Source organism: Bos indicus, chromosome 19, assembly GCF_029378745.1.
Source record: "Bos indicus isolate NIAB-ARS_2022 breed Sahiwal x Tharparkar chromosome 19, NIAB-ARS_B.indTharparkar_mat_pri_1.0, whole genome shotgun sequence".
NCBI classification, from domain to species: domain Eukaryota; kingdom Metazoa; phylum Chordata; class Mammalia; order Artiodactyla; family Bovidae; genus Bos; species Bos indicus.
In genome coordinates, this window is record NC_091778.1 from 15,085,862 (window position 1) to 15,112,435 (window position 26,574).

Sequence of the window (26,574 nt, forward strand, 5' to 3'; positions counted from 1 at the left end):
ACTTAGGGAGTCTAACACCTTTCTCATCTAAATGTCTGAGTTTATCAGCGAAAAGTCAGAAAGGAAGCTGTGTGGCCTCCAAGGTGTGAGGGGAATTTTTAGTAGAGATCATAAAGGCCCTATCATTTTTTCTAAGCTTAAGAACACACCAGTCATTAAATAAAAAGCAATTAGAAGGCACCTGTAAATAATTGCGTAGATGCACACCACATATATTCAGATGATTTAAGCACCTCTATGAACTGCTAACCAATAGCCACAGGAAAAAACAAAACATAGATAATATCCTGATAGACCCTGTGCTGCTGCTATCTCAAGCGTGTCCAGACAAAAACTACACAGTAAGCCATAAAAAATTTAAAGGCAAAATACACCACCAAAACAGAGCTTACTAATTGCCACTCAAGCAGGGGGGTGAAGCAGCTTGCACAGTGCATTGTGTGGACGTGAGTAACCTTGGTTACTGTTTCCAAGGACACTGGGCTCTTGGCTAACAAGCACTGAGGTGAAGCTGAATGCAGTGTGACTCATTTTAATAAACCTGCGTAAAGAAAATCAACGTGACGGAATTCCACACTCCCCAAATCTTTATTGGCAGATCTAATAAAGCGTTTCCAATTCTAAACAAGATACTGAAAGTAGTGAATACCCTTTGCAGCAAAAGCTTTTCGTTGACGCCTGCTGTATTTTTCCTCTGGCACCTTCCATGAGGTGACTAAACCTATCGTACTTGCTAAGGTCAGCAGTAATTATACTTACGAGTTTCATCTGAGGCGTTCTGGAATACATCTAGAAACGGAAACCTATCTGGTTAACAGGTGAGCACTGTCATCAACATGGACCACTGTGACAGAATAATAGTCCACAAAGCGTTTCCAAAAATGTCTCTGCCGTGGAAATTCTGTCAAACTGGGAGACGTTTCTTGTTGCAAAGGTAGATTTGTGACCGTGGTCTATCATGGAATGTATAACACCAATGAGAAGGCTGCTTGAATTTTGGTGCCATGTCGAAACCCGAGGCACTGCCCAGGCTGAAGTGGAGCCCGGAGGCCCCAGGCAAAGTTTACTAGAAACCGGCCCATTTGTGTCGTCACTGACACCCGCTGGCCCTGCGGAGGGCAAAGGTAACAACTCAGAGACAGCTGTTCCGGTTGTTAGCAGCTGGAGATGGTATCATCCGCAACAGATGAGAAAAAACAGACTGACCTCAGCAACCCTTGTCTGCATCCGGGCATGCGGCCAGGGAAAGCAGAAGCCCCAGCAGCTCAGGAATGAAAACGTTCTCTGCCTTTCTTGGGGAGGGTGGGAGTAAAAGATGGAAGATGGAGCAAAATCGAATTGCCCCAAGTTTTGTCCTGAGGAGGGGAAAATGATCTAATTATGTAAAGAGACAAAACCAATTTTTCCAGTTTACAAACAAAAACTAAGTATGTCAGAGAGCTTAAGCCACACGAAGAGAAGCACCCAAGGTTCAAAAGCGCCTAAGCACGTGATTCACAACAGAGAAACGTGTGTCCCAGGAACAACACAGTCCTTACTCCCTGACTTTTTCCCCGATTTTATGCATTCGGTTTAAGCAGCAAAGAAAATTCCCTGTACCAGAGAGCATGCAGGCGCTCCCTGGTGACCCAGTGGTGTGGACTTCGCGCTTTCACTGCTGAAGACGCAGGTTCAATCCCCGGTAGGGAAGCTAGGATCCCACAAGCTACAGAGTGAGACCAAAAAACCCCCACAACAGAGAGCATGAGCCTTTTCCTTCTAGAATTCAGTGCTGGTTCTGAGCAACGTCCTGCCACTGCTTCTAAGTCACGTGCCTCTACCACAGATACACACCTTACTCTTCTCCTTGCTGGGCCATGAGCTCCACCGTCCAACCCTGAGCAATTTCCAGGTCTCTCACAGAGAAACGGATTGGTCCCTGTGCAGGCGTTCTTGGAAATCTGGACAGAGGCCTTCGCAAAGAGATTTCATTCAGCTGCCTTTCCAAACCTTGTTTGAAAAAAAACACCACGTTCATAGCCTGTGTGTGAGGCAACACAGGGCCTTCAGTGAAGACCCCCAAGGGCAACGACTCATCCAGATACACCAAGATTCAGGGCTCGGTCGAAATGAACATTCTTCTCCACTGCAAAGTTCCCAGGTGTGCTTTGAAAGTTTTCTTGAAAGCTGCTGCTGTTGCTGCTGCTGCTAAGTCGCTTCAGTCGTGTCCGACTCTGTGCGACCCCATCCATAGACGGCAGCCCACCAGGCTCCCCCATCCCTGGGATTCTCAAGGCAAGAACACTGTGGTGGGTTGCCATTTTCTTGAAAGCTGACAGTCTTACAAATGCACGAACAGAGCAGAGAACTGGTTCTGTTGTGACACTGAAGTTGGTAAACCCACCCTCACCCACCTACCACTGTCCAGTGGACAGAAGCAGAAATTTTTCTATAAAAAGAATATCCGTTTAATCACAATTTCCCCCTTTCTATTCATTTTAGATATTAACACACTAAATGTGGCTAAATGCATTCTACTTCACACAACAATAAGTGTTCCAGATACACAAGCACTGGCTCAAAATCCTTCCGACTCCAGTCCTAGAGCAAGAATTTAATTTTCTTCAAATGTCAGTTCTTCACAGTTTCAATGCTACAGCAGCAAATTATTCCTTAGATAAAGGCAATTGTGGTCCATATTTTAAAACATCTTAAGAGAACTAGAGATAAGTTAGCAAACTTCCAGTGCCACGTGCAGTTAGGGTAGGGCGGTTTGACCTGAAACCCCAAAGACTGGCCGCAGGAACTTGGGGGCAAAGTTCGTCTGTGGGAAAGACTAGAACTTGCACAGCCCCTCCCCCACCTCTTGAGGCTTTCCTCCTGATGGGGTGGGCGGGGGGAGCTCCACAGCATTCACATTCCGTTTACTGGTCCCTGTCACCCCAAGGGGTGTGGTGGAAGAAAACAAACCCAGCCGGGTGCGTCATAGAGGAGCTGTCAGGAGCTTTCAGAGCAAATCAGGCAGGATCAGGCCGGGAGGTTTCGGTTCAACACAGTTGATCCAGAAGTTGGCACAGCTGGCGTGATACTGGTGTCCCCCGTACGCCAGCTTGAAGCTGTCAGTTTCCGAGTTGAACGCCTGCCAGGAAGAAACAGACAGGGAGGGGGAGTGGTCAGGCTCCCTCCACGCCCAGGTGCTGACCGGCAGCCGTATGGACCCCGCTCCAGGACACAGAGGCTGAGGCCAGACTGGCACACACACAAAAGCTGAGCAGGTGGCTACAGGAATTCAAGCGAGAAAAGTTTTGTGCCGCTAATTAAAGGCATAAAAAAAATCTTTACTGTTAAACCCAGTTTCAGCAAAAGGAGGCCAGATCTTTCCTAGAAAAGGCACACAGAGGCTGTGGGGGGTTGGCAGGGGTCATGACAGGGGAACGAAAATAGCCAAGGGCCGGGGATCATTTTGATCTCTTTGTGAAGAAGGAAGCCCTTCCCTGAGGCTGGCATTTGACTGTTACATGCCATCCCTGAGGTCTCGGAGGCTCGTAACGTCCTATCATCAGAGAAAACTCAAGATTAAAATGGGACTAATGCCACTGGGAGCTGAGAGCCGAACTGACATCATTAAAATGTCCAAATAGGTTCAGGGCTTGTAAAAAAGATACCAAACACCTAAGAATGCTTTCCAAATGAATAATGCTTGCAGGTAAGTTACAGCCAGCCAGGCCTAACCTCAACCACTTCCTAGGGTGTTTTCTAAACGTCTACAAATAAACAAAACTCTAACTGTCCTGCCCCCTAAATTTGTTTCTGTCTGCTAACAGCCAAGTGCTGAAGCTCTCTAACCTCCTCTGTGTCACAATGACCTGGTTTTCCAGAAGCTGCCCTTTCTGTCACCCTGTTCCTCCTAGAGGAAAATAACCGCCATACCAGAAGCCGATTCTGAGCCACAAAGCATGCACACAAGACAGAAGTGACCCGCGTGGACACATTAGTTGACTGAATCGGACACTGTGGGAATGGGAAAGACTCAGCAAAGCATGTATGATTGGAACAGCTCAGGATGACAGTGCAATCACTGAACTTGCCCTCCACATTCAAAATTAAGATGGGAGACACTAAGCTAACAAGTAAGCGGTTCATACTTTTTTAGGATGCTCTTCTGCAGGCTTCTCTTCTTTCTGAAATAATGTTGAAACCATAAGGTCAACAAAATTCCCAGCACAGGGCCTCTGGCCTGCAAACCAGTCCTTACAGGTCGACCCTTCTCCCTGTGCCACCCTGCCTGCAGAGGGGGCTACAGGCACAAGGCAAACGAGCCCGGTCCACGGAAAGGCAAGACCTGCATCCACTCCTGCAACAGCTCCCCGCACCGCCCCTCGGAAGAAGTCTCTGCTTCTCTGGTCCCATCTCAGGACTTGATCAGCTCCCCGCCTCTGGTCACAGACCGTGCGGAGAAGTGGGCCAGGTGGGCTCGTGCCCCGGGTCCTGTCGGGGACGTGCTCTGCCTTGGAAGTGGTGTGGGGGGAGGTGGTGACTTACCCGGCTCCTGGAGTCTACGTTCAAGAGGCACACCCCGCAAGCCAGCTCCTGAGCATTTTTAATCCCAGGCCGGAGCATACAAGAGGAAAAATCCAGTGAATTTTCATCAGGCTGTGATGACAAGACAAACGGGTAAGGAGACAGCAGTTCCCCACGCTGCTTGGCTCAGCTCTCTGATCCCGCCTCCCAGTTGGTCCAGCAGCAAATTCAGTGAACGCTCTACCACCGCCAGCACAGTCATTCCATTTCCCTGGGGATGTCAGGACGTGTGAAAAACGGTCCCTACCCTCAGAGCTCAGTTCAGGGTCGGGGTGAGGTGGGTATCAGGCAACACGGCGTGATGAGAGCCACACTAGTGTGTGTGTAAGAACCGAGGGCCAGAGCAAAGCGCGGAGGGGCTGGGGCACTGACCCGACTCAAGGGGAAAGGAGCGGGGTGGCAGAGAACGCTTCGTAGAACTTACAGTCATCAGGGCTGAGTCCTGAGGGGTGTTTGGTAGGGGAGGGTGTGGTGGGGAGGGAAGGGTATTTATGTGGAATAAGCAGCATGGGCAAAGGCCTCTAAGCAGATTGGGTAGGAGGAGAAATCTAGGGGGTGGGGGCCGAGCTTATGGACAGAGGGAGGAGACGAAGCGGGAGCAGGAAGGCCTTGAAAGGAGTATGAGGGGCTGAGACTTCATCCTGGAGAGCCTTAAGGGCTGTCACCATGCTGACAGGATGCGGTCTGCACTCTGGACAGACCCTCTGGCTGCAGCGCGGGTGATGAACTGGGGGACTGGTCTCATTACAAGGCTGCGGTAGTGAGCCAGGAGATAGGCCCTGAAGGGCAGAACAGAGGGAGCAACGGTGGAGAGAAATGGACACGGGGAGCTGTTAAGGCCCCAGAATCAACAGGCCTGGAGGACTGGGCACCTGAGAGGATCCACCCTACTGAGGCGGGTGAGAGGAGAAGGAGTCTGGGGTGGAGACGGGGAGAAGAGCCCAGGTTGGTGCGAGCCAAATCGAAGCTGCCTGCGGGTCAGCAGAGCTCTGACGCTGCATGAGCAGGCAGGTGGATACATGGCTCTAGCGCTCCAGAAAGAGGGAGCTGGACATCACTGGCTACAGAGAGTAAACACTGGGCTGACCAGAATGTTCGTCAAGAGTTTTTCCATAAAATGTTACAGGAAAACCCCAACGACCTGTATGCCAACCCAAGATAACAGCAGCTAATACGTCAAGCCCTTACCTGTGCTAAGCAGTACACTAGGCTCTTTTTATGCGTTATTTTATTTCTTACCAAAAAAAAGTATGAAATATGGAATGTAGACTAAAGATTAAAGCTGTTAATTTCTTAAAAGTTATAATACACATCTATCATATGAAGCTTTTAATTCCTCGATGTTTATCCAAGAGAAATGCAAACACGTTAACAAAAGTCTTGTACGACAAATGTTCACGGCAGCTCTATTCCTGTTAGCCCAGACTGCAAACAGCTTGTATCGATAAACAAAAAAATGGATTTTAAAAGAACATAGCATATTCATACAATGAATATTACTCAGTGATAAAAGGGGATCAAACTGATACACACAACACAGATGAATTTTTACAACACGCAATGTAAAAGAAGCTGACACAAGAACATATGCAGCGCATAATTTCATTTATATTAGGTTCCAGAACAGGCAAATCTAGGATAATGCAAAGTTACAGAAAATAGATGGCTGTTTTGGGAATCAGATCAGAGGGCTGGGAAGGGGCAAAAGGGAGCTTGAGCGGGTGATGAAAGCTCTCCACCTATCGATGGGCGCGGGCTACATGGTTGTGTGCATTTGTCAAAACTGATCCAACTATCCATTTACAGTCGGAGCATATCATTACATCTAAGTTATTCTGCAATTATGAAATACACTGAATAATAAAACAAGACAAAAACAACCAAAAATACAAAAGCAGAAAAATGAAACAAAAAACCAGAATGGGAGAAAATATTTGCAAACAATGTGACTGACAGGGGCTTAATATCCAAAATATATCAACAGCTCATACAACGCAACAACAAAACAACCCAGTCAAAAATGGGCAGAGGACCTGAATAGACACTTCTTTAAACCAGACATGCAGATGGCCAGCAGGCACGTGAAAAGATGCTCAACATCACTAATTATTAGATAAATGCAAATCAAAACTACAGTGAAGTACCGCCTCCCACCAGTCAGAAAGGCCATTATTAACAAGTCTACAAATAACAAATGCTGGAGAGTGTGAAGAAAAATGAACCTGCCTGCACTGTTGGTGGGAATATAAATTGGTGTAGCCACTATGGAGAACAGTGTGGATGTTCCTCAAAAAGCTGAAGAGAGAGTCTCCATGTGATGCAACAATCCCACTCCTGGCCTTATACCCAGACAAGACTGTAATTTGAAAAGACACGTGCACCCCTCTGTTCACAGCGGCCCTATCTGGAATAGCCCAGACACGGAGACTGCCCACTGACAGACGAACAGGCACAGAAGATGCGGCACATACGCACAAGGGGATAAAAAAGAGCCATGAAAAAGGACAGAGTGATGCCCACTGCAGCAACACGGATGCACCTGGAGGTTATTATACTGAGTGAAGTCTGAAAGAAAACAGACAAATCCCATACGATACCACTTATACGTGGAGTCTAAAATGTGACACAGATGAGCCTACCTATGAACAGAAACACAGACAGACAGAACAGTCTGGTGGCCTGGAGGGTGGGGACCGAGGGAGGGACAGAGCACGGGCTGAGGTCAGCAGATATAAGCTTTTATATACAGAATGGAGAAACAACAGGGTCCCACGGTACAGCCCAGAGAACTATGTTCAGTATCCAATGATACACCATAATGGAAAAGAATATTAAAAAAAAGAGTGTATATATGTAAGTGAGCCACTTTTCTGTACAGCAGAAATCAATCTATTATAAATCAATTATACTTCAATATAAAAAATCTAATCAAGAAAATAAGATTTTGGATTCTTAATGGGTAGAAGTTAGGTATACCTGAACTAATTTATATTTCTCATATATGCCCTAGAACAGAGTTTCTTAAACTTGGCACCATTGACATTTTAAGCTGGTTAAATCTTTGCTGTGGGGCCTGTCCTCTGCATGTAGGATGTTTAGCAGGATCCCTGGCTAATCTGGGGACAAAACTGCTCCCTTCCCGGCTCAATTAAGAACTGACTTTCCAAAGAGGAAGACGTATGCAGGCATGCATGTAAATATGTACATACGCACAAACACACACCCGTATGTAAGCTTATTATAAACTTTACTGATATGAAGAATGTGTAGCGCACATTTTACAAATAATCAAATATACCACCCTTTTATTGTAAATTTCACATAGTATCTTTTTTTTTAACTGCACTGCACAGCATGTGGGATCTCAGTTGCCCCGACAGTCAGTGTGGAGTCTTAACCACTGGACTGCCAGGAAGTTCTTCCCCCGCCCACCCGCCCCCGTAGTATCTTATTCTCACAAAATGCTTTCTTGGATTTTTGCCCACCTCTTAGATCAACAGGCAACCTCTGCTTGCTCTCCTGAGCGAGTGTTACTTCTAATGTGAATGCTGATGTCTGACGTGGAGGACAAGGGCTAGACTGCCACCACTCAGACATACTTTGGAACTTCATTTGTCTGTCAAATACGTGACTTCTTTGCTGAATCAGATAATAGTTTTTGAATATTGCAGAATCTTTACCCAACTTTTGGTTCTACGCTCAACATAAGGGCTACATACACAAACAGCATACTTTTAAGTTTAACCTACATTAATATTTTCTCTGTATCACTTTAAATCTAGAAAATCAACAAGTCAAGCCCTAGTTTGAAGCATTTGTGGATTTCCATGGTACAAATACTCCTCCATGGTTGATTTTGAGCTACCAGCGCAATGTCACTGAACACAGGGGTGGGAAGAGATCCCACCATCATATAGTATTTCCACAAATGAAAACACTGGACTAGGGTGACCAACTTCCTGGTCAGTGCACGACTACCCCCATTTTATGGACTTCCCGGTGGTCCAGTGGATAAGAACCCACCTGCCAACGCGGGGGACATGGATTCGATTCCCGGTCTGGAAGATCCCACACGCCAAAAGGCAAGTAGGCCGTGCACCACAACCACTGAGGCCTACACCCTGGAGCCCGCGCTCCGCGACAAGAAGCCACCGGGGCGAGAGAGCAGCCCCCACTCGCTGCAACTAGGAAAGCCTGCGAGCAGCAACGAAGACCCAGCACGGCCAAAAATAAGTAACTTACAAAAAAAGACTGTGCCCATCTTAGCTCTGAGGAAACCCCTTGGTCCTGAGCTAACCAGGACAGCTGATTGTCCTCGGACAGACAGGAATAATCTCTAACGCTAAGGAACATGCTTCGGCACGTGGGAAGGAAGTGAGGATGCAAGGACTCCACAGGAACACAGTAAAAGGGGCCACTGTCGCGTCTTGAGAACCAGAAACAAGAGCAGAACAAATCAAGAGCGAGAAAGGCCTTAAGTCACCAAGCTGGGCTCAGAAAAACGTCTGAGTATAAGACTGCCTCGGCTCTGCGGTGTGATGCCTGATTGTAACACAGTCCAGAGTGATCACGCCACGGGGTGGCTTCAGTGAAACAGAGACAAGGGCCTGTAGTCCAGAGTGTGACGGATCTGGGAGCCTGGCGAGTTGGCTTTGGTTTTTCTTCAAGAATACTGAGATGACCAGGAAAACGGCAAATCTGATGACAAAAGAGTGGCTACGTGCTCCATAGTTACTTTAGGCTGAAGCACTGAGGAGTCACCACACTGTCTCTGTATTTGCATAACTATATTACTTTTCCCAGGGAAAAAAAGGGCTTCTCTCACCAGGAAAATGTGTAGATTATATATGATAGTTCCCCATCCCTTCTGAATCTGAAATGGTAAACCACATGCCAGGTTCCACAAACATCTCAAACTAACCTGAGCTAAATCCATTCAGATCACACGGAGGGAAGGAAGAATGACAGACAGTTCTCAGAGAAGAGAAGGGAGGTGCAAGATTCAACTGTATGAACCCACTCCACCTTAGCCGAGCGGAGGATAATTCCTTTTCTTTTTTAGTGCCATCATGACCTATTTGGTCAAACCGAAAAGCAGCCGGCACTGTCACCTGTCCGTCGTCCAATTCTGTCCTTGGAAAAGGGCAACAATTTCACATGCCCTCCCTCCCTCCTTCAACTGGTGTTAGGGTCCTCACAGATACATAAAAAGGGCGCTGGAAAGGACTGAATACTCTAAATGATTATCACAATTATTCACTTTGATAAATAAAACCTAAAATGCTCTTTGAACTGGTTAAAAGCACAGCAGCATGTCTGTAATCTACATTACAGACATTCATCATGTTCTTGAAGAAGGCCTGTTTGAGAAATAATTAGAACCCAAGGAAACTAAATCCTGAAGAAAAAAAAAGTTAATAAGAGCCTTTAATATATGTTTACCAAAGGAATAAAAGAAGCAAACGAAAAGGTGGTATTGTAAACTCCAGTGAAAATCATAAGGCTCTGCATAAATTACTCCGTAGTCAAATTAATCTTTCAAATGACCAAATTAACCTTTATAAATACACATCTATTAGCAAGGGGATTATTGCAGTCCACAGTAATAGTGTGACACCAATCGAAGGGCCTAACTCTAGGAGGAGGCACGCCCTCCACAGGCCACCTTGCACTGCGTGTCACTTACTTTAACTGGCAAGTATGTCACGTATTTAGCGAAGATAAAAAGCCAGCAATATTATACTCGACCTGTATACACTGACAAATCCCAGAGGCAGGCTGGGATATACTGATATAATCCTGAATCTTTAGCCAATAATAAACTACTAAAATGGTATCCAAGAAAATCACTATTAAGGAAGAAGAGTTTGGAAGCAACTAGCATTCCTTACTGATAGCCTTATTCTCCCTCTCTATCCCTCTGCGTTAGACACGGCTGTGTGACTTGTCATGGTGTTGAGAGACTGAGGATAATACGCGCACTTCTTTAAGCACATTGGCCTTAAAGAAGGAAGCCTTTAAGGCCAATGTGCTACTTGTCATGTTCCCTTGATCCTCTCCTGGCGACCAGCTATTTTGTTCCACTCAGTGAAGCTCTATCATCCCAGATGCTGGAGTAAGGAGGGCATGGCATAGAGCCCCTCCAGCTTGAGATGGACATGGAACAGGAGCCGGGGATAGAGCTCTGTTGTTTCACACTGCCAAAGAGGGTGGTGGTGGTCGTGGTGTTTGTTACCATCAAACTTAATTTGACTGCAATAAAATTTACTCTCTTAGAGTCCTGGAGGTCAGAGGTCTAAAATGAGTTGGCAACGCTGCTTTTCTTACAGGACTTCTAGGGGAGAGCACACATCTTCGTCTTTTCTAGTGTCTCGAGGCTGCCTGCACGCTCTGGATCACAGTTCCCTGCCCACGCCAAGACTGCAGCATTCGCCAGTCTCTTTTGATTGGCGCGCTGCTTTGCAGCCATGGAAGGAAAAGGTGCCTGTTACTGGAAGAAAAGCTATGGCAAGCCTAGACAGCATATTAAAATGCAGAGACATCACTTTGCCAATAAGGTCCGTATAGTCAAAGCAAGGTTTTTCCAGTGGTTATGTATGGAGAGTTGGATCATAAAGAAGGCTGAGTACCGAAGAATTGATGTTTTCAAACTGTGGTGTTGGAGAAGATTCTTGAGAGTTCCTTGGACGGCAAGGAGAACAGGGCAATCCTAAAGAAAATCAACCCTGAGTATTCACTGGAAGGACTGATGCTGAAGCTCCAATACTTTAGCTACCTGATGCAAAGAGTTGACTCATTGGAAAAGACCCTGATGCTGGGAAAGCCTGAAGGCAGGAGGAGAAGGGGACTACCAGGGAAGTCCTCTTGCCTTCCTCTTATAAGGATCCTTGTCATGCCTCTGGGCCTGCTGAGATAATCCATGCTGTTTCCCGTTCAAAGACCCTTAATGTAATCACATCTGCAAAGTCCCTTCTACCACCTAAGGTAAAACATTCACAGGTTCTAGGACTTAGAACATGAACATCCTGGGGGTGGGGAGGCGTTATCCTGTCTACTATATCTACCTTTGGTCAAATAGATGGTCGTGTGGAGACAATGAATATTCTGTCTCTAAAACACTATGCAGATTGGCCAGATGATAAAAATGCTATCGTTAAAAAAAATAAACTGCTCGCCTGACATGCCACAGCAACAGGAAGTACTCTGAAATTCACTGCTTATTTCACACTGAAAGGAAGCGGGGAAGAATTTTATTAGACTGAGGGTAATAGTGGAATCACAGAGCCTGGGTGATCTTCAGTTGACTAGAGGTTAGGAGAGTAACAGTCCTGTCTCTTCTCATAGATTTCATATGGCAAAATAAATCAGCTTTGTTTTCCAGGACTGAAGTCTTGGTTACAAACCTACTGAACTTCAATCCACAACCATGAGATAAAACCTCAACATAATAATTCACTCATCAGACTTCCCCGGTGGCACAGTGGATAGGAATCTGCCTGCCAACGCAGGGGACATGGGTTCGATCCCTAATCCAGGAAGATTCCACATGCTGCAGAGCAAATAAGCCCATGTGTCACAACTACCAAGCTGCGTGCTGCAACTCCTCAAGCCCGAGCGTTTTAGAGCCTGTGCTCTGAAAAGAGAGAAAGGTGGGCTTCTCCGCCAGCATACTGAGAAGCCCACGCACCCCAACTAGAGAGTAGCCCCTGCTCTCAGCAACTACAGCAAAGCCTTCATGAAGCAACAAAGATCCATAGCAACCAGAAAAAAAAAAGCACTCACCTCACCTCACTAAAAGAGAGGATTTTTCTCTCTTGAGAAAAAAGTTTCTTCAATCAGTGCTCAGAAGAGGTACGCTTTTGCCACAAGAGGGAGTTTTAGTCCATGGATTAAGGGAGCATTAAACAGAGGGCCGTGTAAAACTGCCGCCAGTGTAACTTCCAACGTAAAGAAATCGTAAGGAGCCACAATTTTGAGGTTAAGACTTGTGCTCTGCTTCCCTTAGCCCAAGCATCACTGCTGCACCCAGAACTTTCTCACTTGGCAAAAGTAACGCAGTCTCCTTTCGATGCAGAGAGTCCCATAGAGTCTTTGGGGGAAGAAACAAGTCATTTTTTAATACTTTGGAAGCTGGGACTAATACAGTAGGAAAAGTGGTTTTAGGCAATGATTTATATTCAATCCCAGGTTTGTGACTTTCAGCCAAGTTTCATCTTTTCTGAGCTCCAACTTCTGCACTTGTAAAACTGGGGATTACGCTGACTTTACGGGATTGTTAACCAGGATTGAACGAGAAGGAATACAGCACAATGTCCAGCAGGTTCTCGGTGCAAAAGAAACAGTAACTATTGTCTCAGTGTTATTGGAACCAAAGAGCCTGGCTGTCGTGACTTAGTTCATTAAGTAGAGCGCAGAGCACGGGGCCTCCAGGGATGCCCTCAGGTAAGGTGTAAGGACCGAAGGCCCACCAGTTAGCAAGAGCAAAGGTCGTGGTATAATCAGGAGAAATATGAGTAGGCAATGACTATTTTTCACAGCTAACCTAGTGAAAACAGCAACGATAACTGGAAGAGCATGCGTGACTGTGGAAATAAACACTCAGCGGCAGCCACAACGCACAGTGCACTCCTGTGGCGTCTAGTGGCGGACGTCTAGCCTTCTGAGGCCTAAAAAAAGGTCAGGCAAAGTCACTCAAGCATCCAGATCCAGACATGGATGCTAGAAACGGATGTGCCCAGTGGGAGTCTGCAGGGGAGGGCATGAATGCCTGGCCACTCTTGCCCTCACGTGGAGGGATTCAGAGCCACCGTAGTGAGGGGCAACACCCCCAGGCTAGGCAGGGGACTAACGCACAGAATCACAGAACCAAGTCCTAAGGCTCCTTTAAAAAGTTTGGGCAAAACTAATCCTTCATGTAAAAAATCAGAACATGGCTTATCTCTGAGTGGGGCGAAGTCAACAAAGGAGCGTAAGGAAAGCGTCTGGGAAGACGGGCTGTATTGGATCTCGACCAGGCCCGGGTTATGTGTGGCATGCATTTGTCAAGACCACTGAGCGGTATAACGAAGATTTTTGCATTTTATTAAGTATATATTTTATTTAAAAAGGAAAAAAGAAAAAAATTAAAGAAAGCCAGGAAGGGCAATCAGAATCTCGAAGGCAAGCCTTTCTCATGAGCAAGATGTACAAGGACGAAACTGGCTTCCACCTCACCCCGAAAGCAGCTCCCTCAGAGCCGTAATCAAGGCTAAGAGTCTCCCCAAATACCCTTTGCTCCAAACAGAAAAGGGCTAGAACCTGCTTAACACACTTGGTCTTCTGTGATATCTTTTCTTTAGAGTTCACAGCCACCTTTTTCTAACAGTACCAGAAGAGAGAGATTTGTATAGCAGTCTAGTTTTCAGTGTTAATAAGAAACCAACTGCCATCAAAACAAAGAACCTTAAAATCTAAGTGGCAAGGGGGCTCCTTTAAGCTCCTCTACAGTCCTGAGATGTTAACCGGGGAAGAAGTATACAGAAAATAACTTGACTGTTTAGATCAAGTCACTGCCAAGACAGACTTCTGGTGTTTCATCTCTTTAACCCCAAAGCTAAGGAACAACTCATCTTCCACAAGAAGGCTTTTGCCTTTCTGCTTTCACCCATCCAATCTGCCCATTCAAGGAGGCAACAGAATACTGTGGTTGAAAAAGCAGACTTAGGACTCTTTCAAACTAAGTCCAGGTCTCACCGATATCTCTGTGCTTCAGTTTCTTCATTTAATCAGGGGAGAATATTATTATCTACCCTCAAGACTGCTGTATTCATTACATCCATGTAGAGAGTCATGAATAGGGTCTGGCACACAGTAAGCATTCAGTAAATGTTGGCTAATGATGCGGACGATGTTTAGGCTTAATGTAGTCCACAGGAGTAGAGAGTTAGGAGCAGAAGATGGGTGACTTAGGAGACACCCAGACCCGCACATTCCTAATGTGTGGCTGTAGATATCTTGCTGCTAAAAAAACATGGAACAGATGCGTGTTGAGGTGAGACCTTTGTGAGACTGAATACAGAGGCTCTGATGAACTTTGATGCCAACAGTGCAAAGGGGACACGCTGGATTTTATGACATCCCCCTCCATCCCACAGCCTCACGGGCACCCACGTGCATCGCCAGCCAATCAACTTCATTTGTGACCGGAGTTTGGAAATACTTTTTTAAAAAGCCAGCGGTGGGACTTGCTGGTGGTCCAAGGGCTAAGACTTTGAGCTACTAATTCAGGGGGCCTGAGTTTGATCCCTGGCCAGGGAACTAGATCTTGCATGCCGTAACAAAGATCAAAGATTCAGGGTGCCACAACTACAGCCCAGCACAGCCAAATAAAACAAACAAAAACCGCCAGGGTTTTATGACCCACACACAACCCTATTACCATTCTGCAATACTCCCTTCCAGCACTGTAATAATAGTTCTGTGTTATTTCAAACTTTGTGCTCCTTTAAAAAATGGCCATGTAACATCCTACTATGAAGATTCACACAATTAAATTCTCCAGATTTGGACTTTTAGGTTATTTTCAACTTTTCACTTTTACAAAGAACAACTTGTGCATTTGAGCTGCTTCTTTTTGTGAGTTTGTATGTAGAACCCTCTACCTTAGGGAGTTTTCCAAAAAGTGGAACTACTTAATCAACCGCTCTGGAGGTCCGTAAATCTTTTCATTCATTCAGCATTTACTGCGTATTGACATGGTGCCTGGCACGGTGCTCAGAGTAGACAGACGACGGACATGTGGTCCTGGTCCTTGTCCTCAATGAGTTCCCAGGTGGGAGGGAAAGCATGCTGCCAGACACCTTTCCCATGGGGTGGCACCAATTTCTTAATGAATTAATTCCCAATAAATTCCCTAAGAAGCAGTCCCATTTTACCACATCAACATGCTAAAGGTTCAAATAAATAAACCAAATCCCAAACTGGGTTTATTAGGTGGTTAAAAAAAAAAAACAACACCTTGTTTTAACTTGAATTATTGTTTACTGATTAGCTGTGCCTCCTCTTTTATGAATCACTTCATGATTTTGCTCTGACTTTACTGGAAGCTGGTGTATTTCGCACTGATTTATGTGTTTTCTTTACCGAACAAAGACTTGAGGCCACTGTCAGTAAAAACTGCCACACTTTTTCTTCTCCTTACCATTTCATCTATTTTGCTCCCCACTTGGAATAACTTTCACTTACTGGGGCTATGCCATTTGATCTACAATGAAAAATTTCCTAAGAAACTACTCAGTGAAACCTGTTGCTTTCTAAAAGGGTTATTTCTGAAGATAATGTAGATGATGTTAGTTTCCTCTCTATGAGAACCCACAAAAGAAATTTCTTTCAGATGTGAGTACCAGGAATAGATATGCTTCCTGAGTAGAGGGTTTATTTTTCTGTTATGAACCCAGTGAATCATGGAACTGATCATGTCTTCTTTACATCAGTGCCTGGAAGGGTCAACGGTACAGCTCACCACCAGCAAATGCCAACACTTTAAAAGCAGGCATTTTTGCACACAACTTCATTCCTGGCTTTAACATTTTCTGCTTCATTTCCCCTTCATTTTCCTTATCCATTTATTAAAAAAATTTAAACCAGTTATTAAAATAATGAGGTATAAAAATGCTTATCTTGTTTGAAAATAAAGGTAAGGTTCAAAAAGTATAAAACGAAAGATACGAAGCCCCACTAATCGCTACGTTAGAACACAGAGAGATAAAGGACACATGCTCTATGATATCACTTACATATGGAATCTAAAAAATATGAATGAATATATACACAACACAGACCCAGAGACACAGAAAACAAACTTATGCTTACCAAGGAAAGAGGGAGAGGGGTGGACAAATTAGAGGAGCATGAAACTAACAGATACAAACCACTGATACTACATAAAACAGTTGAGTAACAAGGATTTACTGTATACCCAGGGAAGTATATCCAGTGTCGTGTAATAACCTGAAGTGGAACATAATATGTAAAAAACCAAAAACAAAACAAATCACTATGCTCTGTACCCGAAACTAACACAATACTGTAAAATCAACTATATTTTTCTTTTTTGGCTGAACTGTGCATACGGGATCTTAGTTCCCTGACAAGGGATTGAAGCCACGTCCACTGCACTGGAAGTGCCAAGTCAACCACTGGACCACCAGGGAAGCCCCAGATCAACTATATTTCAGTTAAACAAACAGAAAAAAAGGACACAGTCCTGATCTTACGGAGCTGAGAAGCTAGTGGGCAAGAAATAAGAAGACACAAGCACCAAGAAGCGTGGAAGCGCCTCCCTGACCAGAACACGCTATGGACACACACAGGAAGGGGCATCTAATGCAGACTGAGGGCCTCTTGGGATGATTTCTGGGGAAAATGACGCAGAGTCCAGAGGGAAAAGCGATTTAACAGAGAAAGACAGGCCAGGGCAGCCCAAGTGATGGAAAAGACCTCCCACACTGAGCTAAGGAGTTTAAACTTGACCCTGAAGACCAGGGAGAGTCACTGCAGGGTTTCAAATGGGATATAAATGCCACAATCAGATTAGCATTTTAGAAAGACCCGAAAGATAGTGGTGTGTAGAACACATCGACTGTGGATAAAAAAGCGAACCAGCAACTGCAGCTATGCAGCCAGAACTGGTAAGGGCCTGAATGATTTACCACATTAAAAAAAAGGTTTCCATTTTTATTATGTTTTTTTCCTATTGTTAATATATGAGAATTTGGTGAAGTTTTGCCAAACTCATTAAATTTAACCTCTCGAATTCAGTTTTCTGGAGGCATTTATCATCAAATAAACAATTCTATCTCTTCTTTTCAAATATGCATACTTCAATTCTTATTGTATTGGCCACAATAGTATTTTTAAAAAATAATTATCCAAACAGTATGATTTTAAGTTATAAATCGAAAAATGGCCCAAAGGAATAATATAAGAGATTTCGGAAATGATTCAAATGCTTTCGGAACTTAATATTACAAACCAGAAGCAACGTAACAATGGCGAGGACCTGCCGCTGATGACAGACAGGTTGCTGGGCGACGTGGGGTCCTCCCGCCCAGCAGCGTGCCACAAAGAGAGCTGGTTGCTCTTAGAAATGGGGCGCCTGGTTCAATGTGGGTAAAGAAGGAAAGAAAATGGAACTGCGCATTTATTCCAGCTGTGGAAGGAAGATAAATTTGACTATTGTGAAAAAAAGGATATTATCTGAGACAAACTGAATTAGCATGAATATATAAAAATAAAATAGCTTTGCCCAGTGAAATATTAAAAAAAAAAAAAAAAAGGTGGAAGAAACCGAAGAGGCAAAAATTAACTGATATCATCTTATGCACATATGCGTGTGTGTGAATAAATCTATTACAAATATGAAATGTGTATGGTCAATAACAGTATTTCACTGAATATATGGCCAAACGGTCAAAAGAGAGAGATGATCAGCTTACACACAAAGGAAATAAAAATAGTAAATTATCATTTGAGACACTAGACAGTCCCTCGGGAAATGAAAGAAATTTAAAAAACACTTTCAGGGAATTGCTTACACACTTTTTAAATTGAGAAATTGACAAAGCTAGAATACAATGTAAGGAAATGTATGCTTCTATGCACTGCTGTCAACTAGCCTTAAGCTACCTGGAAATGCACATAACACGTGGAACAGCAGCTACATGCAGGCATGCATGTACATGTGCAACCATGCACTCTGATTTAAGTCCACTTGCAGAGACTGTACCATCCAAAGGGGAAACAGTCAATGATTTAATGATATTCAGAGTAAAACTATTCGTAATGGGAAAAAATGAAAACAATTCAAGACCTTAAGAAAGTAAAATGGCTCAATGAACCACAGGACAGCAACAAGATGTATCATACAGTCTTCTGTCTGTTTTACTTAGGTCTAAAAAGAAATTTTTTTGCCATATAGTTGATGTAGAATATTATATTAGTTTCATCTATATAACAGTGATTCACAATTTTAAAAGGTTATATTCCATTTATAGTTACTATACAATATTGCCTATATTCCCTATGCTGTACCATGTACCCTAGTAGCTTACTTACTTTCTACATAGCAGTTTGTGCCTATTAATCCGCTCCTCCTCTGTTGCCCGTCCCTGCTTCCCTCCCCTCACTGGTGACCACTAGTTTGTCTCTCTGTGAGTCCGCTTCTTTTCTGTGATACTCATTAGTTTGTTGTTGTTTTTTCTTTTGGATTCCACATATAAGTGACATCATTCTGACTCAGTCTTTCTCTGACTTCTTTCACTTAGCATAATGCCCTTTCGGTCCACCCACATGAAGATGGCTAAATTCCACTCTTTCTCCGTGCCTAAGTAGTATTTCGTCTTCTTTGTCCATGCATCTGTATTGGACTCTTAGGTTGCTTCCGTGTCTTAGCTGCTGTAAACAGTGCTGGTATGAACGTTCAGGTGCGCTATCTTTTTCAATTAATATTAACATTTTTTTAAAAGGACACTAATGGGGAAAAAACTAGAAATGTAAAGGGAGGAACTCAAATCAACGCTTTGCAAAACAGTGGCTTAAGGATATAGATAGAGAATGTTTTCTGTAGCTACGCTCTCATTTAGGTACAATGGGCCTGGAGGCCAACCTGGCGCTATCCCACTAAGAGCACAAATGTTATTAGTATCTCCTTCTGTATTTATAACATTGACTGGCTACAGGAGGGACATCTCCTCCTGTAGCCAGTTGGATTCATCCTCCAATCAAAGGAACATACAGTCAGCTTTGTGGCTTAGGTTTTTTCAAGGAAAGCAACTGCTGAATTGTCTCGTGGGCTTACCGTGAGTGTGGCAAGTGACATGAAGCCAATTAGGTTATTCCATACTTTATCGATGTCCTTTAGCAGCTGCTGGAGCTTCTCACTGCACACCGCAGTGGCTTTTATCCCCAGCTCCACACGTTTCGTTACCCTGTACACCTCGACAACACCTGACGGGGTGAGAGAGGAAGAGTTAGGTGCTGGAGTGAAGAGAAAGAGATAACAAGACACGGCAGCCTCACTGCTGGCTGATGTCCGAGGTGAAACAGGGACTGCGTCTGGACAGATGGGAGCCTATTCCTCGGGATCAATCAACTTTTTTTTTTTTGGCCCGCAACCCCCGGCATGTGGGATCTTAGTTCCTCGACCAGGGATTGAACCTGCGCCCCCTGCACTGGAAGCATGGAGTCTTTTTATTTATTTATTTTAAATTAATTTATTTAATTGGAGGCTAATTACTTTACAATATTGTAGTTGTTTCTGCCATACACTGACATGAATCAGCCATGGGTGTACATATGTCCCCGATCCTGAACCCCACTCCCACCTCACTCCTCAGGGTCATCCCAGTGCACCAGCCCTGAGCACCCTGTCTCATGCATCGAACCTGGACTGGCAATCTATTTCACATATGATAATATGCATGTTTCAATGCTATTCTCCCAAATCATCCCACCCTCACCTTCTCCCACAGAGTCCAAAAGTCTGTTCTTTACATCTGTGCCTCTTTTGCTATCTCGCATATAGGGTCATCGTTACCATCTTTCTAAATTCCATATATATGCATTAATATACTGTATTGCTGTTTTTCCTTCTGACTTACTTCACTATGTATAATAGGCTCCAGTTTCATCCACCTCATTAAAACTGATTCAAATGCATTCTTTTTAATAGCTGAATATTTCATCGTGTATATGTACCACAGCTTTCTTACACATTCATCTGCCAATGAACAGCTAGGTTGGGACGTGTGGACTCTTAACCACTGGATCCCCAGGGAAGCCCAGGAGCCATCAACAGTTAACGCTGCAGTATAAACTCCCTGGTAAGAGCACAGACTCTAGAGCTATACCACTTGGATTCAAGTCCAAGCTCTGCCACTTACTCGCTGTGTAACCTCAGGCAGGTTGCAAACCTCTCTGTACTTCAGTTTCCTCAAATGTAACACTGGGATAATAGTACCTTCTCAAAGGATGGTTGAAGAGGTTAAACTGGTTAAAACTGTAAAAGGCTTACAACAGCAGATGTTAACCAAATATTGGCTATTTTTTTCCTGGCATCTTTATGAGTCCCTCTGTTTGAATTTGGGAAATACATGTTATACTCACTGAAATAGGAACATTAACAGTTTAAAAGAATCACAATGTCAGGATCACTATAACACACAGGCACACCTTGCTTTACTGCAGTTCCCTCTGTTGTGGTTTCTAGATACAAATATATGAATTTTTTTTACAAACTGAAAGTTTGTGGTAACTGTGCATCAAGCAGGTCTATAAGCACCATTTTCCTGACAGCATCTGTTCGCTTTGCTTCTCTGTCACAGTTTGGTAATTCTCACAGTAGTTCAAACATTTCCATGATCACCATATTCGCTATGGTGACCTGTGGTCTATGATGTTACTGCTGTAGTTGTCTGGGGGCACCATGAACAACGCTGCACATGCTCTGGCTATTCCGCTGACCTGCTCCACCCATCTCCTCCCCAGGCCTCCCTATTCCCTGAGACACAACAATATTGAAATTTGGTCAGTTAACAACCCAATGACAGCCTCTAAGTGTTCAAGGCAAAGAGGAATCTTATCCAAAAACTAGAAATGATTAAGCTTAGTGAGGAAGGCATGTCGAAAGACAAGACAGGTCTCTTGTGCCAGCTAACCAACTTTCGAAAGAAAGGAAAAGCTCTTGAAAGAAATCAAAAGGGCTACTCTAGGGAACACACGAATGATAAGAAAGCAAACAGTCTTATATTGCTGATACACAGAAAGTCTGAGTGCTCTGGAGAGATGATCGTACCAGCCACAACATTCCCTCATCCTGAACAAGGCCCTGACTCTCTTCAGTTCTATGAGGGCTGAGACGTAAGGAACCTGCAGAAGAAAAGTCTGAAGCCAGCAGAAGTTGCTCGTGAAGGTTAAAGCAAGAAGCCATCTCCATAACATCTCTATAACATAAAGGGGCAAGGTGAAGCAGCAAGTGATGATACAGAAGCTGCAGCAAGTTACCCAGAAGATCTAGTTCAGATAATTAACGAAGGTGGCTACACTAACCAACAGGTTTTCAATGTAGACGACACTGCTTTCTTATCGGAAGAAGATGCCATCCAGGAACTTTCATAGCTAGAGAGGAGAAGTCAATGCCTGCCTTCAAAGCTTTCAACGGCAGGCTGACTTTCCTGTTAGGAGCTAACGCAGCTGGGGACTTTAAGCTGAAGCCAATGCTCGTTTACTATTTCAGAAATCCTAGGGCCCTGAAGAATTATGCTACATCTGCTTTGCCTGTGCTCTCTCTAGAAGTGGAATAACAAAGCCTGGATGATAACACATCTGTTCACAACATGGTTTACAGAATATCTGAAGCTCACTGTTGAGGCCTACTGCTCAGAAAAAAAAAAAAGATTAAAATATGACTGCTCAGTGACAATGCATCTGGTCACCTAAGACCTCTGATAAAGATATACAACAAGATTAATGTTTTCATGCCTGCTAATAACAGAACATCCATTCTGCAGCCCATGGGTCAAGTAATAATTTTGATTTTCAAGTCTTAGTCTTTAGGAAATATATTTTAAGAGGCTATAGCTGCCACAGATGGTAATTCCTCTGGTAGATCTGGGGAAAGTAAATTGCAAACCTCCTGGAAAGGATTCACCATTCTAGATGTCATTAAGAACATCTAGGATTCATGGGAAGAGGTCACAATATCAACAAGAGGAATCTGGAAGAAGTTGATTCCAACCCTCATGGTTGACTTTGAGGGGTTCAAGACTTCATTGGAGGAAGTAACCATAGACATGATGGGAACAGCAAGGGAATTAGAAGTAGACCCTTAAGATGTGACTAATTTGCTACAATCTCATGATAAATCTTTAACAATGAGCAAAGAAAGTGGTTTCTTGGGGTGGAATCCACTCCTGGTGATGACTGTTAAAATGACAGCAAAGAACTTAGAATATTACATAAACTAAGCTGATAAAGCAGCACAGATTTCAAGACTGACACCAATTCTGAAAAAAGTTCTCCTGTGGGTAAAATGCTATCAAACAGCATTGCATACTATATAGAGAAATTGTTCATCAATGAAAGAGTCCATCGGTGAAACAAACTTCATTGTCTTATTTTAAGAAATGGCCACAGCCACCCCAACCTTCAGCAACTACCACCCTGATCTGCCAGCAGCCATCGACATCAAGGCAAGAGCCTCCACCAGCAGGAAGATTATGACTTGCTAAAGACTCAGATAGATGATGGCTAGCCTTTTTTAATCAATATTTTTAATTTAAGGTTTTTTCAGACATAATGCTATTGCACACTTAATGGAATACAGTCATAAGGTAAACATAACTTTTCTATGAACTGGGAAACCAAAATATTCATGCAACTCGCTTCATTGAGCTATAAGCTTTACTGCAGTCGTCTGGAATCAAACCTTCAATGTCTCCAAGTGAAGTGAAAGTGAAAGTCGCTCAGTTGTGTCCAACTCTTTGCAACCCCATGGACTTTATAATCCGTGGAATTCTCCAGGCCACAATACTGGAGTAGGTAGCCATTCCCTGCTCCAGGGGAATCTTCCCAACCTAGGGATCAAACCCAGGTCTCCCACATTGCAGGTGGATTTTTTTTACCAGCTGAGCCACAAGGGAAGCCCGAGATTACTGGAGTGGGTAACCTGCCTCTTCTCCCGGGGATCTTCCTGACCCAGGAATCGAACTGGAGTCTCCTGCATTGCAGGCCAATTCTTTACCAACTCAGCTATCAGGGAAGCCCCAGTATCTCCCAGGTCTGCCTGTAATTAAGAAATATTTCACTCCTCTGAATGCTCAAAGATTTACAAAGTCTGTGGCTTCATGTATCTTTTACACACTTAACAGGACACAGAATGGTTCTTTTCTAGTGGTCTCTGAATTATGGCTGAATTCTTCCAGCAAGGATGAGAGACACCAAGGTCTCCAAAGACTAAGGACAGCTGCCAGGCATAACCCAACCCCTCCCCTAGCCTGTTCCAGAAAGAACTGGAAGAATGCCAGGGGGTCTTTAGTGGTACACGCTCAGCCTATATACAGCACTGCGGCTTGTCCTTCCTTCCCCAGGGGAAGGTTAGGAATTGCTGCCCACTCTGAGCCAAGTGAGGGGGCTTCTGAGTCAATCTTTCATGCTAGGAAACTACTAGAGGGAAAGATAGGCGCCCCATGAGCTGGTGAACATTTGTTTATGAAGCAGAATTATGCCTGTCTGAGCAGGAAAGAGGAACAAGAGCAGGAGGCAGGAATAAGGAGGGCTCACAGCCTTCAGAGCCACTCACCCAGAGAGTATACACAAGTGACCACTGGGCGCCCAGCACTAGGCGAGGTGCTGGAAACCCAGCTGGAAGCAAATCACACCCAAATCTCTCCCTTCTTGGAGGCGGATTTTAGTGGAGACAGACAGATAACAGATACAAATAACAGAAAGTAAAATATTTAAGATAGTAAATGTGACAGGGCTAGGGAGAAAATCAAGCAGGGAGATGGATAGCAAGTGACAGGGTGGAGAGAGGGAACACGGTTTTGAGTGAGAGGGGTGAGAAGACCTCACTTAGAAGGTGACATCCAAGTAAAGGTCTGAAGAAGATTAGAGAGAGTCCAGTGCCTGTGGTTCTGGCGACAGGCAAACCCTGAGCAGGAGAGGACCACTGAGGACAGGGACTGAGATTTCACGTTAGACTGGGACGTGTGAGAGCTGAAGGCGGCCAGGAAGTTAAGGAATCTGTGAGGTTGGTAAGGGGTAGAAAGGCAGAATTCAACAGAGCCTGGTAAGAACTGACTGGGGACCCAATAACTTAATTTTCTTTTTTAAACCAATGATTTAATGTTAATGCCTCATCTAGTTCAGACTCTTTGATAAACCAGTAACATGTGACTTTACATTGTGTATAACAAGGACTGGGAAACCTGGCCACAGAGACCTGAAGTCAAATAGTTGTTTCTGGGTAGGATTTAAGTGTCTTATCTATAAAAGCAGAAGCTACTTAGTGAAGTCCTATGAGGACTAGGATCCTAGGATCTCTAGGATCTCTAGAAATCACTAGGATCTCTCTTAGAGAGATCTAGATTAAACTACTTGACATAGGGACAACTGAAAAGCCTACAAAGTGTCATGATTTTGAAGAAGTATAATATGAAAGCACATACCTAATAAGTATTCCATGCCTTGAGCTGACTGAATTACTTCTGTGCATACAGAGCTACTACTGATTCCATTTAAAGTATCATTGGCCTTCTTAATGACCTATAAAGAAATGAAATCACATCACCTTACATAATCAGGAAAAGTCATTACAAAGCAGTTTACTATAAGTAGAAAACCCAACAGAAAGCTGGAAGGTGTGAAAATGCATGACTGATTGATGTATGTAGATGACTATGCTGAAACAAATCTCAGAATTTAATTTTGACATTGACGAACCAAGCCTCCGTTTTTTTGGAAGTGGAAAGACAAGGGTTCTTCAGCTTAAATATTATTTTAACTTGGGCAGAGATAATGATATCATTTTGTTACACCTTAAACTCAGTGACGGAAGAGGGCACCGTAAGTGAGTGAGTGGGGTCTGCTACAATAGGTGGGGAAGAAGCCTCTCTGTGTAACTTTCCACACAGGTCCTCCTAGTGCAAGGCCATCAAGGCAGAGCTCGCCCCGAGTCCATCCAAAGGAACCAAGAAGGCAAGATGACACAAGAGGCACACGCGGATGTGTGAACACATGCGACAGACTCACCTCCAGAGCGCTCCCCAGACACCGCTGCCATTCATATGCATACCTCTCGTTCTCCTGTGAAATTTATAAAAAGAACTGGGTCAAGCAGGCAAGCCTGGAACCCTACTTGTGACTTCTGTCAGGCCAGAGTCCTGAAGACTTACTTTCATGTCTATGAAAATCACTAATCCAAGTGCAGTTGACCTTCTGAACGCACTAATGATGATTTTTACTGATAGCTCCTGATAACTGTAACTTCTGAACACATGACTTGTAAATTGGAGGGAAATGGTTTTTAGTGGATTCCCTTCGTAAACGTTGCCTCATTTGTTCCATTAATAGTGGAAGCCTGTTTAAAGGTACACACCACGTAGGCGTCTAGCACGAGAGCCAGTATCAAACCACAGCTTCCTGCTCCACAGTCAGGAAGCTGTGCGTGCGAGTGAGCGTGGGTCTGACAGGACGGGGAGGAGGATGCTCAGAGTGTCGGCTGGAGGAGGAAGCAGCGTGGGACGCACGTTAACCGTGAGAGGATCCAGCACATCTGTCCTCTTTTTTTCTTAAAGATTTTTTTTAAAATGTGGGCCAATTTTTAAATTAGCTACAATATTGCTTCTGATTTTTTCTTTTTTTTTGTAATGTCTTGGTTTTTTGGCCATGAGGCATGTGGAATCTTAGCTCCCTGACCAGCAACCGAATCCATATCCCCCGCACTGGAAGGTGAAGCCCTAACCACTGGGCTTCCAGGGAAGTCCCCCCGCCCCCCACCCCCGCCCCAGCACCGCCTTTTGAGGTTTTACCACTAAGATGATAAAGTCCACACGCTCAAAAAGAACTCCCTGAAGAAACACTTCCCTCCTTGTGAGGTCTCAGGAATAATTCCACTTTTAGGGTCGCTAACTACTCTCAGTGATGTCACATCTAGGAGGAATCTTCATCCGGGGCTAAGGTCACCATGCTCTCACTTATTTAATGACACATCTCATGCCCGGTGCCTTGGGATGGTCTGCCCCTCGCTCCCCAGGTGACAGAGGCAAGCACTTTCTCTCAGGGCCCCAGGGACGCAGAGCCCGCTCACCTCCACCTCTCCCGTCAGGTCTTTGTACTTGTCGCGGATGACGGGCAGGGCAGGCTTCTCGCTCAGCGTGTTGGAGCGGTCCCTGAAAGGCTGCTCCAAAGCCGGGGAAGGAGAAGAGCGGCTTATTTCCTTATCACCAAGGCTCAGGCTTCTCTTGTGCGATCCTGGGG

At 44.4% G+C, this 26,574-nt stretch overlaps 1 protein-coding gene across 10 annotated transcripts in view; it reads right to left on the reverse strand.

The window, feature by feature from the left end:
* Positions 1-569: 569 nt before the first annotated feature.
* Positions 570-26,574, reverse strand: part of SYNRG (synergin gamma) — an 85,462-nt gene continuing 59,457 nt past the window's right edge. For 8 of the 10 annotated variants that reach the window (XM_070772637.1, XM_019981341.2, XM_070772636.1 and 5 more), the window contains 7 exons: positions 26,405-26,568; positions 25,348-25,401; positions 24,765-24,861; positions 19,397-19,545; positions 4,522-4,632; positions 4,125-4,160; positions 570-3,118 (listed from right to left, as the gene is read on the reverse strand). In XM_070772637.1, the coding sequence (XP_070628738.1) occupies positions 2,987-3,118; positions 4,125-4,160; positions 4,522-4,632; positions 19,397-19,545; positions 24,765-24,861; positions 25,348-25,401; positions 26,405-26,568 (743 nt within the window). In that variant the 3' untranslated portion in view covers positions 570-2,986. The remainder of the gene's footprint in view (positions 3,119-4,124; positions 4,161-4,521; positions 4,633-19,396; positions 19,546-24,764; positions 24,862-25,347; positions 25,402-26,404; positions 26,569-26,574) is intronic. The other 2 variants (XM_070772638.1, XM_019981342.2) reach the window with 1 other exon arrangement.